This window comes from Camelina sativa, chromosome 18 (genome assembly GCF_000633955.1).
Source record: "Camelina sativa cultivar DH55 chromosome 18, Cs, whole genome shotgun sequence".
NCBI classification, from domain to species: Eukaryota; Viridiplantae; Streptophyta; class Magnoliopsida; order Brassicales; family Brassicaceae; genus Camelina; species Camelina sativa.
The window spans coordinates 424,939-440,268 of NC_025702.1; the positions used below are offsets into that span (position 1 = coordinate 424,939).

Below are 15,330 nucleotides of genomic sequence, written 5' to 3' on the forward strand. Positions count from 1 at the left end.
AAAAAAAAAAAAAAAAAAAAGAGTTACCATTACCAAATGTTTTGGAATTTTTAATACATATGAAGCAGCATCATGGACTAGTCTGTTTAAAAGTCAAATGCTAAGATCTGTGTCGAATAAACTTACAACGAGGAGTCACGTTGGTTCCACTGCCTCTTCGAACTCATGGACTACCATCCTTCCTGCTCTGGCTCGGTTCGGTTCCATCGGCGTATTACGATCTGCCGTTGAATTGATCAATGACGGCGACAAGCCAGATGCTTCTCCACTTGTTCACTTGCTCCGCGTCTCCGGCGACTATGGCTACGTTTCTTTGTGTCAGCAGCTTCATGGTTACGTCACGAAACATGGGTTTGTCTCAGATACGCGTCTTTCCAATTCCCTGATGAGGTTTTACAAGACAAGCGACTCGCTGGAAGATGCTCACAAAATGTTTGACGAAATGCCTGACCCAGACGTCATTTCTTGGAACTCATTGGTTTCTGGTTATGTTCAATCGGGAAGGTTCCAGGAAGGACTCTCTTTGTTTCTTGAACTCCACAGATCTGATGTCTTCCCTAACGAATTCTCTTTTACAGCCGCTTTAGCTGCTTGCTCACGACTGCGTCTCTTGCTGCTTGGAGCCTGTATCCATTCCAAGACTGTGAAGCTTGGCGTAGAAAAAGGCAATGTCGTAGTGGGTAACTGTCTAATTGACATGTACGGTAAATGTGGTTCCATGGATGATGCAGTTTTGGTATTCCAGCAAATGGAAGAAAAGGACACTGTTTCTTGGAATGCCATTGTTGCTTCCTGCTCAAGGAACTGTAAGGTCGAGCTGGGCCTTTGGTTTTTCCACCAAATGCCAAATCCAGATACTGTAACATATAACGAGCTCATCGATGCTTTTGTCAAGTCCGGGGATTTCAGTAATGCCTTTCAGGTTCTATCAGATATGCCAAACCCTAATTCATCTTCATGGAACACTATATTGACTGGCTATGTCAACAGTGATCAATCAGGAGAAGCTACTGAGTTTTTCAAGAAAATGCATTCGTTGGGAGTCAGATTGGATGAGTACAGCTTGTCAATATTTCTGGCCGCCATTGCCACCCTCGCTGTGGTTCCATGGGGAAGCCTTATCCATTCTTGTGCTCTCAAGCTCGGTCTAGATTCTCGAGTTGTTGTCGCAAGTGCTCTCATAGACATGTATTCCAAGTGCGGAATGTTAAAGCAGGCTGAGCTGATCTTTTGGAAGATGCCTAGAAAGAATCTAACTGCGTGGAACGCAATGATCTCTGGATATGCTCGTAATGGCGATTCATCTGAGGCAATCAAGCTCTTTAATCAATTGAAACAAGAAAGATTCATGAAACCTGATCGGTTCACATTCTTGAATCTCTTAGCTGTTTGTTCTCATTGTGAAGTTCCAATGGAAGTCACAGTTGGCTTCTTTGAGATGATGGTCAACGAGTATGGGATCAAACCAAGCATAGAGCACTGTTGTTCTCTTATAAGAGCTATGGGGCAGACAGGAGAGGTTTGGCAGGCAAAAAAGGTGATTCAAGATTTTGGTTTTGGGTATGATAGTGTGGCTTGGAGGGCTTTGCTTGGTTCTTGTAGTGCTCGAAAGGATCTGAAACCTGCCCAAACCGTCGCCGCTAAGATGATTGAGTTGGGGGAAGCTGGTGAGGATGAGTATGTATACATAGTTATGTCGAATCTCTATGCTTACCATGAGAGATGGAGAGAAGTTAGTCAAATTAGGAAGATAATGAGAGAAAAAGGGGTAAAGAAAGAAGTCGGGTCTAGCTGGATTCAAGAGCAAAATGTAGCACTACAGATTTAGTATTGTATTAAGATTTGAGCTTTTGGTTATTTAAATATAATGTCAAGCTAGCTTTGAATCTGGGAGATGAGTTGTGGAAAAGGGTGAAATTGTATTACATTTTTTTTTTCATGAATCGAAAAGAAAATGACATGAGTCTGGAGTCACAAACAAAGAACTTGTCTCTAAGTTTAGAGAAGAACTTTCCTCACTCAATAGTAATAATCTTCATGAATGTATCAGGTCACCTTGGTACTGAAAGGCCCATCTCTACAACAGTAAACAGAAAGAGAATTAAAGGTTAGGACAGAAACAGGAACTGATATTTACCAAGAAGAAAGAAAGACGGATGCTTTGGGCTATATTGATTTCATTGTAAGAAACTTTGGAAAATGTTAAGTAAATCAGATGAACAGTAAACTAGTCAAGCCATCTCATCTAAAATAGCTTCCTAAAATCTAAATGATCACCAAAGCATTGTTGACAGAGCCCACCTTTAAAAACAACTGCAAATACGTCTCACGTGCCATCGATTCCATCTGGGACAAAGAGCACTTTTACAAATTACTAGAGTATATTTGCCACTCTTATACGCAGATCATGAACTAACTTCCCTAGACTGGTGTTCATAGAAAAGAAAAGCAAAAAAACACAATGAAAATCTTAAATTCCACGTTTTCCAGGGTTTATCTATCCTACAGCTTGTATTCCAATATTTCATTTGAATTACTAGAACTAAAAAAAGGTTCATACTTGATAAAGATGCAAGGATCCCACATGGTAACGGTGAAATTATGTGCCTGCATGAACCAAGTACTCATAATTAGACGGACACAATGGCACTAAAGCTCAAAACTCTTTCACAACCCTAGAAACTGATTCACTCAATATATATACTAGTTTTACTAGGGTTAATCCTCCTAGTTGTTATGAGTCAAACGTTAAATCTACCAACACAACATAATACAACTCTGTTCTTACCAAGTAAGAATGTCACAAAACTAAGAATTAACATAAATAAGGAAAAAGCATAGTCAAATGAATCAATCATAGATCTTGACACACTTCATATAAGCAATCAATTATAACATCGAAGCTACTATAAATTTGATCCCTTTTCTCACAGCAATCTAACGTCCTCACATGTAAATGACTAGAAAAGGTTTAAAGTTTTCTAATACAAAACCGACTGCTAAGACCAAAGGTCATGTGTGGAATACATAAAAGTATCAAAATTGTATGTGAGCTCAGTCAATTTAAAAACTGCAACATAGAATTACAAATTGTAAAGACTAACAGAAAGAAGGATCAAAAATAGAGAAGAAAGCACCCAAAAAAAAAAAAAAAAAAAAAAAAANAAAAGCTATACTCACAAGAAAGAAAGAGCAGAAAAGAGAATTAGAGGTCGGGAGAGGTGCAGCAGAGAGTACCCTGAGAGAGAGCTCGGCTGCTTCTGGAAGTAGTGCTAAGGCAAGACGTCAACCGAGCAGCCGCCACTGTGCTGTGAAGCGGTAACAGCGACTGAACACAACCAAGCTCAGATGGACACCTACATGGAAACGGTAAAACCCGCACATACTCATCAAATGGAAAAAACCCTAAATCGAAGAATTATGAACACCACGGATCAAAGAAATGACAAAATGGGAAGTTGAAATTTTGGAAATTAGGCGATTGATTGAAGTCATGGAAACAGTCGACAGACCTGGAGAAAGAGAATCGGGGAAGAGGAGTAGAAGCAGCGGGTTTAGACGGAATACTAAATCCGGCGGATGAAGCAGCCGGTGAAGATCCGGTGCCAACAGGAGAATTTCGAAGCAAGGATCTGATTGCGGATCTGAGAGACGACACGGATGATCTGTTCATGATTCTGGAAGCCATTGCAAGAGATAGAGACGATGATGCTCGGAAGAAGAAGAAGAAGAAAAAAGTGAGATCGATCTTCGCCCACAGAGAGGTTTATAGGGTTTTAACTTTGAAGGACGGACGGAGTGAAGGAGAAGAAGAAGAAGCTGGAAAATAAAATATCGCTCTGTTTCTTTTGGGTTTTGGAATATATTTTTAATGGGCTTTAATTAGGCCCACCTTTTCACTAAATAACTACTATTGATTAATCACCCTTTTGATGACCCAACCAAAATAAAAATCGGAAAAATATCATTAAAATCACCGAATTAGCATTTTTGTTGATTTAGAGCACAAACTCTAGATTTGGAGGTAAAAAACACAAATCTTTTGTTGACTTCCAAATAATTGGCACACTCTTATTGACATGGCTTTTTGAGGCACAACGTTAAGTGACCAAACGCAAAAATTAAATGTGATTAATTATCTGTTAATGAGATCCGTTAATAGCAAAACGACGCTGTTTAAAACACCCTAAAACTCCCAAATTGAGATATCGATTCTCATTTTCCCTAAATTTCAAACCCCAATCGATAATCTCTTTTCTTCTTCGATTTCTCTTTTCTTCTTCGATTTCTCTTTTCTTCTTCGAGTTCAACAGATGAGTTCTAGCTCAGAGACATTTGTGGTAGCTTCGTTTGACCGTGGAGTGCCATCGAAGTGTGTTTGTGGAGCCAGAGTCATCAGTTGAATTCGCAGAAGAAAATCCAATCGAAGAAGAAAGGAGGAATCACAAATTAGGGTTTGTGATTTGGGGATTTTGGGAGGAATTGATAATCGGGTTTGATTTAGGGATGTAATTAACGGATCTCGTTAACGCCTAATTAACCCCGTTTAATATCTCTGTCTGGCCAGTTAACATTGTGCTTCAAACGGCGAAGCCAACAAGACTTCATGATTTAAATAGAAGTTAATAAAAAAGTGAGGATTTTTTTCAACAAATGAAGACTTCGTGATTTAAATCAACGAAAATGCTAACTTGGAAATTTTAATGACATTTTTCCCAAAATAAAAATATAAGGTGGTAGTATTGGAGTTCTATTTTAATTTCTCTATTTAATGTTTGGTTGAAAAAAAAATATATTAGGTGGGATTGGAATGGGACGGCTAAAAAAAAAAAGTAATAGATCACTTAACAGAGATAGTTTAATTTGCCATCATGGTGGAGTTGGAGCACCTTTCAATATTCAGAAATCAGAATTATACACGTTTGACTAAAAGAAACATAGAATTACCTTTTTATGGGCAAATCACATAATAACATGCATAACTTCGTTTAAGCCCTTTTAAGTTTCAACAAAAAAAAAAAAAATCGTTTAAACATAAGTAATCAATGTGTGAACCTTTTTATTCACCTCTTCCCCTCTTAACCAATCAAAATGTTTTATATATTATTTTATTTAAAAAATAAATCAAAATTAAATTAAAAAGCAAAACAAATTAAGGAAACAAATTCTGTATATTTTTATTTAAGAAAAATTAAATATTGGTTTGATTTAGATTTTACAATTAAACGAGTTTATATATCGGTTTGGTTTTATAAATGAGAATTACAGTAAAACCTCTATAAATTAATACTCTATAAATTAATAAACACTATAAATTAATAAATTTTGCTGGTCCCAAGTCGGGTCAGTGTAAAAATTAACAATATTCGATAAGATAATAAGATAATAATTTTTTCGAAATCTCCTTATAAAATATGGTCCCAATAATATCATAAATTAATAATTATGTAAATTTATATATATATATATACTGGTATAATAGTGTATGTTTCTCCTAAAGCTCAATTCTATAGAACAATTGTAATGTTGTATTTTCAACCTATAATGATATCTCTAAAATATTTTATAACATGTCATACAAATAATTAAATTTAAAGTTTTAATTTTTAGATATGCATCATTTACAATTTGATAATTTGACAGATTATTAAAATAGGAGAATTGATATTATTATTCATAGATTTGAATTTATGTGTCTCATGTGTATAAGTCAATTTGTCTATAATATTTGTAATTTATTGTAAATAGTGCTTTCTAAATATTACAAGTTCAATTCCTAAACCATAAAATTTATAACATCCGAAAGTTTAATCTTATTTTGCTATAGTTGTTCCAATTCATAATTTTTAAAAAAATAAACAATTAAAAATATATCTATAAATTAATAATTATTAATTTATACTATAAAATAATAATTATTAATTTATAGATAAATTAATATCACTATAAATTAATAAAATGTCTTAGTCCCAACATTATTAATTTATAGAGGTTTTACTGTAGTTATATTTTGATTACACACCAAAAAAGGAAAAAAAATATTGTAGTATTCGAAAGCTACAAAATTTATTCTAGTATTTGTGACTTATGAAAAAAGCAGAGATTCCAGTAAATAGACTCACCTACGATGTTTTTTTTGTCTATAAGCATATATATATATATATATATATATATATCAATCTATGTATGTAAGTTTATATAAATGCCAAAAAAATGAAGAAAATAACCTCGAGATGTTAAGTTTTCATAATCGCAGATAGTTGAAACTTTAAACTTAATTTTGTTTTTTTTATATAGTTATCTTAGGTAGTGAATGGTGAACATCAAAAAGCATTTTTCAATTGTTTTTAGTAAAAAACGCACTATGGTCACCATTCAAGTTTTCTAAAACATATAAGCATTTTTCAAAAAAAAAAAAAAAAAAATTTTGCAGTTTTGTCGAGCAAACTGTATGGTGGACCGTCTTTACAAAAATCCATAGTGTTTACCAGCGGTTTTTGAAACCACAGAAAATAATACAGGTTTTTACTTCCTTTTCAATATTTAAATAATATATATCTTACACAAATATAGAAAAGCAAATATTTCTTCAAATATTTTTTATTAACACAAAGTAATAAAGTAATAAACCTCTCTCTCACTATTATTTCTCTCTCTCCCTCTCACTATTATTTCTCATTATATGTAATGTTTTTGACTTATTTTTAATAAGTCTTACATACAAACAAAAAAATATATAACTCAAAATGTTGTTTAGAAAAATATATAATATAATTTATGATATTATTGTTTGTTAAACCAAAATTTGGAACTAAAGATTGATATTATGAATAGATTTGTAAATCAAAGAGCTTGATAATGGTTTTTTAATTGTGTTGTACTTTTTTTTATGTTTGAACTAGTAACTGATTCAATAATAAATATCTATATTAAATTTTAATTTTAAATAAATTTTGGTATTTTAAATTCAGAAATTAAAATATATATATTTATTAATACAAAACAAATGAAAATATATACTTATACTAGTTATTAATAAAATAATATGAAATCCGCACTGCCAATTTTTTTTCACCAATCAAACATTATTTTGTACCGCTTATTTTGGAATAACCGCACTTGTCCCACAAATACATATATCCCGCACATATCGCAGTTGAACCGTACCGTACTAACAAATTTTTTGTCTTGCACTGCTAAATAGTATTTCAAATCCACCAACTCCTAAGAAGTAGTAAGAAACAAAAACAAATAGGATAATAACATAGCATAATCCCTACTAATATTTTAGCACTTCCCTACTTATCTAATCCAGTACGAAAAATTTAAAATAATTACAAAGACTAGTAAACATAATAATAAGACCATTATCATTATTGGTGTGACACAACATTTAATTTAAATGCGAATTATCAAAGTGCCAACAGAAGATTCTTATCCTTGCATGTTTTAAAATCCCAACATAGTTGTCACTTGTCACTAACCATCTTAAATATTGCTAATCTTCGAATTAATCAATTAAGAGGCGGTTTGGACGGCTTCCAATAATGATCTGACACGTCATACAGGCCCCATCGTTGTCGTCTCCTCTTCGCTATATAAACATGAAGAGCCCATACAAAGCCCAAATAACAGAGAAAGAAGAAAGAGCTAAACAAAAAAACAAAACCAACCACAAGCTAAACTTTTATTTTCAAAAAGAAAAAATGGTGAAGATCGAAGTTGGAAGTGTGGGTGACTCATTCAGCGTAGCATCTCTAAAAGCTTACTTGTCTGAGTTTATCGCAACTCTTCTCTTCGTATTCGCTGGCGTTGGCTCTGCTATCGCGTTTGACAAGCTGACCTCTGATGGAGCCTTAGACCCAGCTGGTCTTGTAGCCATCGCGATAGCTCACGCTTTTGCTCTGTTCGTTGGAGTTTCCATTGCTGCTAACATCTCCGGTGGTCACCTTAACCCAGCTGTGACTCTTGGCCTTGCCATCGGCGGGAACATAACATTGATCACAGGTTTCTTCTATTGGATAGCTCAATGTCTTGGTTCCATCGTCGCTTGTCTTCTCCTCGTCTTTGTTACCAATGGGAAGGTATGTACTAGTAGCCTAGGAGTGGTTATTCTTGCTTTTCTGGTTCGCTTTGGTTTGCATCATGAATATTAGTTTTTTAGGTTACAATATGTTAGGCTTTCATTGTTTGTTGCTTAAGTTATCAGAAAATGCTTTTGCGGTTTAGGTTGAGAACTTTTAGTTCGGTTTTATTAGGTAGCTATATACCGATTCGCTTTGATTTTTTATTCGGTTTGGTTCATTTGCTTACGGGACAATAGTGTGACAAAAATATTTTAGTACGTTGCAAAAAGGAAAGAACGGTTAAAGGGTATCAAATGAATTGTTTCCCGATTTTTTTTTGCAGAGCGTACCAACCCACGGAGTCGCAGCCGGTTTAGGAGCGGTCGAAGGTATTGTGATGGAGATCATCGTGACCTTTGCTTTGGTCTACACCGTTTACGCCACCGCAGCTGACCCAAAGAAAGGATCGCTCGGAACCATCGCGCCTATCGCTATTGGTTTCATCGTTGGTGCCAACATCCTCGCCGCTGGTCCATTCAGTGGTGGCTCCATGAACCCAGCAAGGTCGTTCGGACCAGCTGTTGTCAGTGGAGACTTGTCACAGATTTGGATCTATTGGGTTGGACCACTCGTTGGTGGTGCACTCGCCGGACTCATCTACGGTGACGTGTTCATTGGTTCTTACGAAGCTGTAGAAACCCGTGAGCTCCGAGTGTAATTAATTATAAACGGGTTTGTGATTGTTTGATGTTTGCTTGTTGGTTGGTTGTTTAATGTTTTGGTGTTTGTTCAGTTTCTTCCAAAATTGTACCACTTAGAGAAACAAACAAAAAGTTATCTTGTTAATAAGAAAATGTATATATATTCCACTTCATGGGTTTTTTCAAACGTATCATTGGTTTTTTTTTGTTTTTTATTATCCATATGGTTTTGCATAACGTGAAAACATTATGCACAAAGCCGAAATTGCTTTTGTAGAACCATTACCATACAATGGACTGTTGTTTCTTTTGGTTACATGGCTAATCCATAGATTTGTAGAAAATAATGATAGCAATATAGAATTGTTTATATGTAGCACTAATGAACTCGTGGGGGAGGAGTATCTTTATAGGAATACCAAAAGTGTCATGGTTTTGTGTGATGACAATTAGTATAACAGAAACTGGTCGGCAGAGTCACGAACTCTGTTAAAGTTGTCCACTCAAATCTTCTCAAACTCAAAAAGACAAGACAAAAGAACAGCTTATGGCACTTAAACCTATGCAAATGTCCCCACAATATCGTGCCCTTACTTCCTAATTATTCATATTACAAGTTTTATGGTTTCTCTAATCTATATTTTGTGTCCATTTGATGAGACATTTCCTGAAGAAATGGACTCTGCACAAAGCACAATTACATCGATTTGTGTTCCCTCCGTCTCTCCCAACCTTTTGCCTTACTTATATCAGAACGTGGAGACTTCATTAGTATATTTTCGATTGGATTTGAACAATTCCAAGTTATTAAAAGAAAAGAGGTCGTTTTTATTTATTGGTGATCTTCTCTCTTTCACAACCTTGAGTCAACCAACATATTAACCTTCTTCATCTAGAAAAGTTCTATCGTCATCTTGGGGTTTCTACAAATCTGAGTAGAAGAAAATGGAAGGTGGGTTTTATTCAGACTGGAATGATAGTTCTTCATCGTTGTTCGGATCAGAGAATCTGGAGGAAGAGTTGGACGAGGGAAATGTGAGAAGTGAAGAGATTTTCTCCCAGATTTATCAGCCTCAGACACCAAGGGAGCCAATGAAGTTCCTGTCCAGATCATGGAGTCTATCTGCTTCTGAAATCTCCAAAGCTTTAGCGCAGAAGCAGAGACAACGGCGAGATCTGTTTTCTGTTTCCCAGAACAGTCTTAGAGTCTTCTCCCAAGATGTTGCTGCAGATCCACTCATGGTATGACCCCTTTCCTGCTGATGCCTAGAGTCTCTCTTTGTTCAGTCAGACACTTTCACTTGTGTAGGACATTTTCACTAGTTATTGAATTCTGATTTTGATGATTCCTTGGTATTTGCAGGCAGAGAAGATCATGTACTCAGCTGGGGCACGCAGATCAGGGAGATTATCAAAGTGGTTTCACCACAAGCAACACACCAACCAAAGCAACATGAGGATTCCAAAGAAAAAAGATAAAGCGCGGGTAGAGAAAGCCCGTGTTCACTCAGCTGTGTCCATTGCTGCTCTGGCAGCTGGGTTAGCGTCTGTAACCTCTGAGGAAAGCTGCAGCAAAGAGTCAAGCCACACGATGGCACTGTCTCTAGCCTCAGCAACAGAACTACTGGCTTCGTACTGCATTGAAATGGCTGAGCAAGCAGGTGCTGATCACAACTGTGTTGCTTCCACGGTTCGGTCTTCCATCGATATCCACAGCCCTGGAGATCTCATGACTCTGACAGCCGCGGCTGCAACTGGTAAGGCCTTTGTTCAAAATTTGATGTTTGAGGCTTTGATTGGGTTAGTAGGATGAGATTTGATCTGAATTTGTGGAAAAATGAATCAGCATTGAGAGGAGAAGCGGCTTTAAAGGTGAGGCATCCAAAGGAAGCAAGGAGTAATGCAACTATCACACCTTGCGAGAAGAGCTTCTCAGATTCTCACTGGCCCGTATATTGTCAGTATAGATTAGAGGAACCAAATCTTCCTCTAGAGGGCGAACTGGTGCAATGTGCACGAAATGGTAAATCCTATTCTTCTTAAATTCTGCCTGATTCGTGACTAGTTCCACTAGTTAAGATGCTAATAATACTAAACTTAAATAGCAGGAATGCAGCGAATAAAGCGAGTCTGTGTCTATATCAACAAGAAGTCTCAGGTACTTGAGCAGACTGGATTTGATCTGTAACAGACAAATGCATTTGCTTCTCAATACTAGTTACTTGAACCTCTATGAATTTCTCAGGTCAAACTCAAAAGCAAACACGTTGGAGGGGCATTCTCTAAGAAGATCAAATGTAAGCATTTTCTATTCTTACAAGAATTAAAGGAAATTACCTGAAACACGGAAGTCTGAAGCTTGTTGTTGCTTTTGAAGGCGTAGTTTATGGAGTCTGCGACGAGATATCTGCATGGCCTTACAGAAAAGAGAGGGAAAATTCCGAAGAAATCTATTTTGGTTTGAAAACAGGACAGGGTCTTTTGGAGTTCAAGTGCAAGAGTAAGATTGAGAAGCAAAGATGGGTTGGTGGGATTCAGACTAGTCTCCAGAAAGTACAATGCCTCGAGGCCGCCAAATGCTCCCTGGAATCTCTGAGTCTAAGCGATGGCATGCGGTAGATAGTCCTGTAAATACTTACTATTCCCAAGTTTTTTCTGCTGCAAATAAATCATCAATCTTACAGAAAATTCGTATAATATTCTCTTGTATTGTTCATACAAAAAATCAGATGAGAATCAGTCATTGGTTTTGTAACTAGAATACAACGGTCTTGTTTGTGCCATAAGGTAATACCCGTAGTTCACAGTATGATTTTATAGCTTTCGTGAGGCATTTTTTCTCTAGGTCCTCAGACTTCTGGACAAAGCTCCNACATTCAACATAACAAACAAACCAAACCCCAGAGAGTATTAATTGAAAATGATTTACGATTCTCGAATCAACAGAGCATGATTTACGAAAGAGTTGTTGTGTTTACCTGACAATGGAAGACATGAACGCCAGGAATGAGAACAGGGGAGACGNAAATTGAGAAAGCTGCCGAGTACATTGATAATGACAAATACTACCAATCAACTAGTTGACAGATGAGTTACCATTTGCTCAATGATAGGCCCTGAATCAAGTTCCTCGGTAACAAAGTGACTCGTTGCTCNTGAGACGATTTGAGAAACGAGTTCTTAGCGAATCGAGAAGCTCTCAGGGAGATTCGTCGTATCATGGTCTATTGGTCTCTCTTCTCTCCGCCTCAAGCCTGAACGAGAGAGAGAGAGAGAGACCAAACTACGGTCCCGATTCCCCAGACAGAGGATCGCTCCCCTCATCCATACTGTTTTTTTTTGTTATACTGAGATCTGTCATTTTTTTAAAAACACTTTGATCAAAAATAAAAAAAAGGGCCTTAATAAACAAAATCTAGGGCCCAATTAGGGATGTTAAAAAGGGTTTATAAACCCAGCCCGGCCCGACCGTGTCCAAGCTCGGCCCTCCAAAAACCAATTTTGAATTTGAGCCCTACAAAACTAACACTAACGAACCTAAACTTGGTCAGTCATGACCTTGCAATTATTATTTTATTTTCTCTTCCTAAACGTATTATTTAATTATTGATGAGTTGAGTGATAAACTTTGTAGTGGTCGTGGAATCGAAGCCAGAGCCTTGGTGTCTCTGCTATGCGATTATCTTCTCTGTTTTGGACTTCTTGAAGTTGAATCTAATAAGCCCTTAGATCTCAGGAAAATNTAGTAATATTCATCTGAAGGCTGACGATGACTGCTTAGTAACATGATTGCTACTAAACATTTGATCAAAGAATTAAAAGGATAGAGATAAGGCAAGGACCAAAAATCTGATTTACCTGCATGTATCTAGCAAGAACAAGGAAATCAGTATCTTTAACCAACTCCAAAATCTCATCTTCTCTTTTATTCTCTTTTGTTGTTGATACATAATGATATGGGATGCCATGCCTCTCAAGAAACCGCATAATGTGAGTGTTTGAAGCTCTTTCATGATTGCTACAAACACAAAAAAAATATTCAAGCAGCATAAGCATCCGAGACACTACTAGATATACTACTGAGTCAGCCAGATGAAAACGGGAACTTGTATAAGCTCACCTTATCACACAGGTAATATCCACGGGGAGTTTCCCGTCCTGCCATTTATGCAACATTTCGACAAGACAATGATCCTGTATATAGAATCACATACTATTCAGGAGGACATACAAAAGAGTAGAAGAAAATGTAATAAAAAGGAAGTTGCGAACATTTGAATACCTGTTTTGAGAGTAGAAGGGCTATCTTATACTTGGGATCTATAGAAGGCACACGGACAACCGAGTTCAAGGCACCATATGTTTGTGCAATGGTTTGAAAATCTTCATCAACTTGGTTTCTCGGCCATTTAACCGGATCAAAGATAAACTCGCTGTCAAAAGAAATCATTTTGTTTTTTTTTTCAAAACAACTAAACATCAAAACATGACCTTTCACTCCTCGATTCATTCATTATCAAGAGAGCTTAATAATTTAAAGTCTATAGCTTTGGGAGAAAGTTACAAAAAAAAAGGGTAACAAAACAAAACCTGCGGGAGTAGAAGACATGGTTGTTTTCAGGAACAAAAACATCGTAGCCAAGAATGTTTCCGCCTTTAGCTGCAATACAATCTGATAGCTTTGCTACAATCCCAACAGCATCCTAACATTCAACATAACAAACAAACCAAACCCCAGAGAGTATTAATTGAAAATGATTTACGATTCTCGAATCAACAGAGCATGATTTACGAAAGAGTTGTTGTGTTTACCTGACAATGGAAGACATGAACGCCAGGAATGAGAACAGGGGAGACGGAGGAATCGAGGGACTCGCCGTGGAATTGAGACGATTTGAGAAACGAGTTCTTAGCGAATCGAGAAGCTCTCAGGGAGATTCGTCGTATCATGGTCTATTGGTCTCTCTTCTCTCCGCCTCAAGCCTGAACGAGAGAGAGAGAGAGAGACCAAACTACGGTCCCGATTCCCCAGACAGAGGATCGCTCCACTCATCCATACTGTTTTTTTTTGTTATACTGAGATCTGTCATTTTTTTAAAAACACTTTGATCAAAAATAAAAAAAAGGGCCTTAATAAACAAAATCTAGGGCCCAATTAGGGATGTTAAAAAGGGTTTATAAACCCAGCCCGGCCCGACCGTGTCCAAGCTCGGCCCTCCAAAAACCAATTTTGAATTTGAGCCCTACAAAACTAACACTAACGAACCTAAACTTGGTCAGTCATGACCTTGCAATTATTATTTTATTTTCTCTTCCTAAACGTATTATTTAATTATTGATGAGTTGAGTGATAAACTTTGTAGTGGTCGTGGAATCGAAGCCAGAGCCTTGGTGTCTCTGCTATGCGATTATCTTCTCTGTTTTGGACTTCTTGAAGTTGAATCTAATAAGCCCTTAGATCTCAGGAAAATTCCTTATTCGTTCCCCAATCTCTTCTTTGGATTCGTTCATCTTTCAATCCCTAGTTTCTCCATCATCTCAATTAGAGCGAATTGATTTCTACGAAGATCGTGTGAGTGAATTGATTTTGAGAGGTCTGTCAATGGTGCTTGGGAGTTGGGAGGAAGAAAAAAAAATTGCCTAAAAAAAAACCTAGACTAAAACGTCGTCGTTTTCAAATAGAAGATTGAAGAAGAATAAAACAGGGCCAGCTCGAACTTTTGCACAACTCGGCCCTAGACGAGCTCGAAATATTAATAACAAAAATACAGAGTTACGGGTCCAAGATATTTAAACGAGCCGGGCCAACCCTATAACTTTAAGCCCTTCTTAACATCGCTAGGCCCAATTAATGTTTTGATTATTCTCCAAAGACAACAATTAATTTCGAAGTGTTTTTATACTGATTGTGTAAATTTTTAGGTATGAAATTTAATATAATATTCACCAAAATATATTAAATAATATCGTATGAGTTCAAAATTTAGTATAAAAAATATATATAAATTGGTTGGAAAAAATGTCAATAATGGGAAATTAGGTAAATTAATATGTCATTTAATGGGCCCTTTCTTTTTACTAAGGAAAAAAACAAAACACACAAACAAAACCAACCGTGGTTCGGTTCATATTTCCCACTGCAGTAAATGCCTAAATGGGAGGGGGGGCTAACTCCTCATAAGATAAGATTTTAATTATTTTATTTAAGGAAATTCTCTGTGGGAATTTTAAGATAACAAAAAGAAAAAAAGAAAAACAAGATACATCGAGAGAAAAAGAGAGAGAGCTCTTCTGAGTCGAAACCCTAGATTTCGAGATCGATCTCTTTCTCGTGAAGACACACACCGCTCAGCTCCTCGATTTCTATGATTATTATCCTGTAGATCCTCCTTTTTCAATCTCACCCTTGATTCATTCATCAAAGCTTGGAGGTAGCTACCGGATCTTACGAAGTGAAGCCACGGTCATCCGATTCTTTTGCGACGGTTTTGTAACTGCGAAGACCTTAGGAGAGGAGCGTTGGAGAGATCTACGGCGCAATCAGAGCTTCCCCCCCCCCCCCC

The 15,330-nt window shown here is 36.7% G+C and overlaps 6 protein-coding genes across 16 annotated transcripts in view; 4 read left to right on the forward strand and 2 right to left on the reverse strand.

Annotated features, from left to right (window-relative positions):
• Positions 32 to 1,842, forward strand: LOC104763003 (putative pentatricopeptide repeat-containing protein At5g47460). Its single transcript, XM_010486428.2, has one exon. The coding sequence runs from the start codon at positions 98 to 100 to the stop codon at positions 1,826 to 1,828; it is 1,731 nt and encodes a 576-aa protein (XP_010484730.1). The 5' UTR covers positions 32 to 97; the 3' UTR covers positions 1,829 to 1,842.
• LOC104760145 lies at positions 1,877 to 3,807 on the reverse strand. 11 transcript variants are annotated; one of them, XR_762854.2, is made up of 5 exons: positions 3,513 to 3,807; positions 3,181 to 3,356; positions 2,561 to 2,607; positions 2,302 to 2,426; positions 1,877 to 2,077 (listed from the first exon to the last, which is right to left on the reverse strand). XR_762854.2 is itself a non-coding variant. In XM_010483022.2 (4 exons), the coding sequence occupies exons 1-3, from the start codon at positions 3,686 to 3,688 to the stop codon at positions 2,327 to 2,329; spliced, it is 315 nt and encodes a 104-aa protein (XP_010481324.1). In that variant the 5' UTR covers positions 3,689 to 3,807; the 3' UTR covers positions 1,877 to 2,077; positions 2,302 to 2,326. The 11 variants fall into 11 exon arrangements, 6 of the variants coding, with proteins under 6 accessions (XP_010481324.1, XP_010481325.1, XP_010481323.1 ...); XR_762855.2 differs by having other exon boundaries at positions 2,065 to 2,077; positions 2,302 to 2,346; positions 3,238 to 3,356; XR_762852.2 differs by having other exon boundaries at positions 2,065 to 2,077; positions 2,302 to 2,346.
• LOC104760147 (aquaporin TIP2-3) lies at positions 7,637 to 8,954 on the forward strand. The gene is made up of 2 exons (XM_010483026.1): positions 7,637 to 8,084; positions 8,410 to 8,954. The coding sequence occupies exons 1-2, from the start codon at positions 7,707 to 7,709 to the stop codon at positions 8,782 to 8,784; spliced, it is 753 nt and encodes a 250-aa protein (XP_010481328.1). The 5' UTR covers positions 7,637 to 7,706; the 3' UTR covers positions 8,785 to 8,954.
• On the forward strand, positions 9,435 to 11,632 carry LOC104760148 (VAN3-binding protein-like). The gene is made up of 6 exons (XM_010483028.1): positions 9,435 to 10,009; positions 10,131 to 10,524; positions 10,614 to 10,790; positions 10,876 to 10,925; positions 11,013 to 11,064; positions 11,145 to 11,632. The coding sequence occupies exons 1-6, from the start codon at positions 9,713 to 9,715 to the stop codon at positions 11,384 to 11,386; spliced, it is 1,212 nt and encodes a 403-aa protein (XP_010481330.1). The 5' UTR covers positions 9,435 to 9,712; the 3' UTR covers positions 11,387 to 11,632.
• LOC104760149 (formyltetrahydrofolate deformylase 1, mitochondrial-like) lies at positions 12,560 to 13,829 on the reverse strand. Its single transcript, XM_010483029.2, has 5 exons — positions 13,580 to 13,829; positions 13,358 to 13,470; positions 13,050 to 13,200; positions 12,888 to 12,961; positions 12,560 to 12,785 (listed from the first exon to the last, which is right to left on the reverse strand). The coding sequence occupies exons 1-5, from the start codon at positions 13,715 to 13,717 to the stop codon at positions 12,575 to 12,577; spliced, it is 687 nt and encodes a 228-aa protein (XP_010481331.1). The 5' UTR covers positions 13,718 to 13,829; the 3' UTR covers positions 12,560 to 12,574.
• Positions 14,964 to 15,330, forward strand: part of LOC104760150 (E3 ubiquitin-protein ligase RBBP6-like) — a gene marked incomplete in the record, with an annotated part of 6,350 nt that continues 5,983 nt past the window's right edge. The window contains 1 exon segment of the mRNA XM_019240493.1: positions 14,964 to 15,245.

What these genes read in the sequence shown, in the direction of transcription:
- LOC104763003 (XM_010486428.2), top strand. Translation starts at nt 98, where the DNA reads ATGCTAAGATCTGTGTCGAATAAACTTACAACGAGGAGTCACGTTGGT.
- LOC104760145 (XM_010483020.2), bottom strand. Translation starts at nt 3,688, where the DNA reads ATGGCTTCCAGAATCATGAACAGATCATCCGTGTCGTCTCTCAGATCC. An exon ending in CCCCGATTCTCTTTCTCCAG is followed by an intron (nt 3,357 to 3,512) that starts GTCTGTCGACTG and finishes GTTTCCATGTAG; the next exon opens with GTGTCCATCTGAGCTTGGTT.
- LOC104760147 (XM_010483026.1), top strand. Translation starts at nt 7,707, where the DNA reads ATGGTGAAGATCGAAGTTGGAAGTGTGGGTGACTCATTCAGCGTAGCA. An exon ending in TCTTTGTTACCAATGGGAAG is followed by an intron (nt 8,085 to 8,409) that starts GTATGTACTAGT and finishes TTTTTTTTGCAG; the next exon opens with AGCGTACCAACCCACGGAGT.
- LOC104760148 (XM_010483028.1), top strand. Translation starts at nt 9,713, where the DNA reads ATGGAAGGTGGGTTTTATTCAGACTGGAATGATAGTTCTTCATCGTTG. An exon ending in TTGCTGCAGATCCACTCATG is followed by an intron (nt 10,010 to 10,130) that starts GTATGACCCCTT and finishes TGGTATTTGCAG; the next exon opens with GCAGAGAAGATCATGTACTC. An exon ending in GACAGCCGCGGCTGCAACTG is followed by an intron (nt 10,525 to 10,613) that starts GTAAGGCCTTTG and finishes AAAATGAATCAG; the next exon opens with CATTGAGAGGAGAAGCGGCT.
- LOC104760149 (XM_010483029.2), bottom strand. Translation starts at nt 13,717, where the DNA reads ATGATACGACGAATCTCCCTGAGAGCTTCTCGATTCGCTAAGAACTCG. An exon ending in TTCATGTCTTCCATTGTCAG is followed by an intron (nt 13,471 to 13,579) that starts GTAAACACAACA and finishes GTTGAATGTTAG; the next exon opens with GATGCTGTTGGGATTGTAGC. An exon ending in CCCTTCTACTCTCAAAACAG is followed by an intron (nt 12,962 to 13,049) that starts GTATTCAAATGT and finishes TTCTATATACAG; the next exon opens with GATCATTGTCTTGTCGAAAT.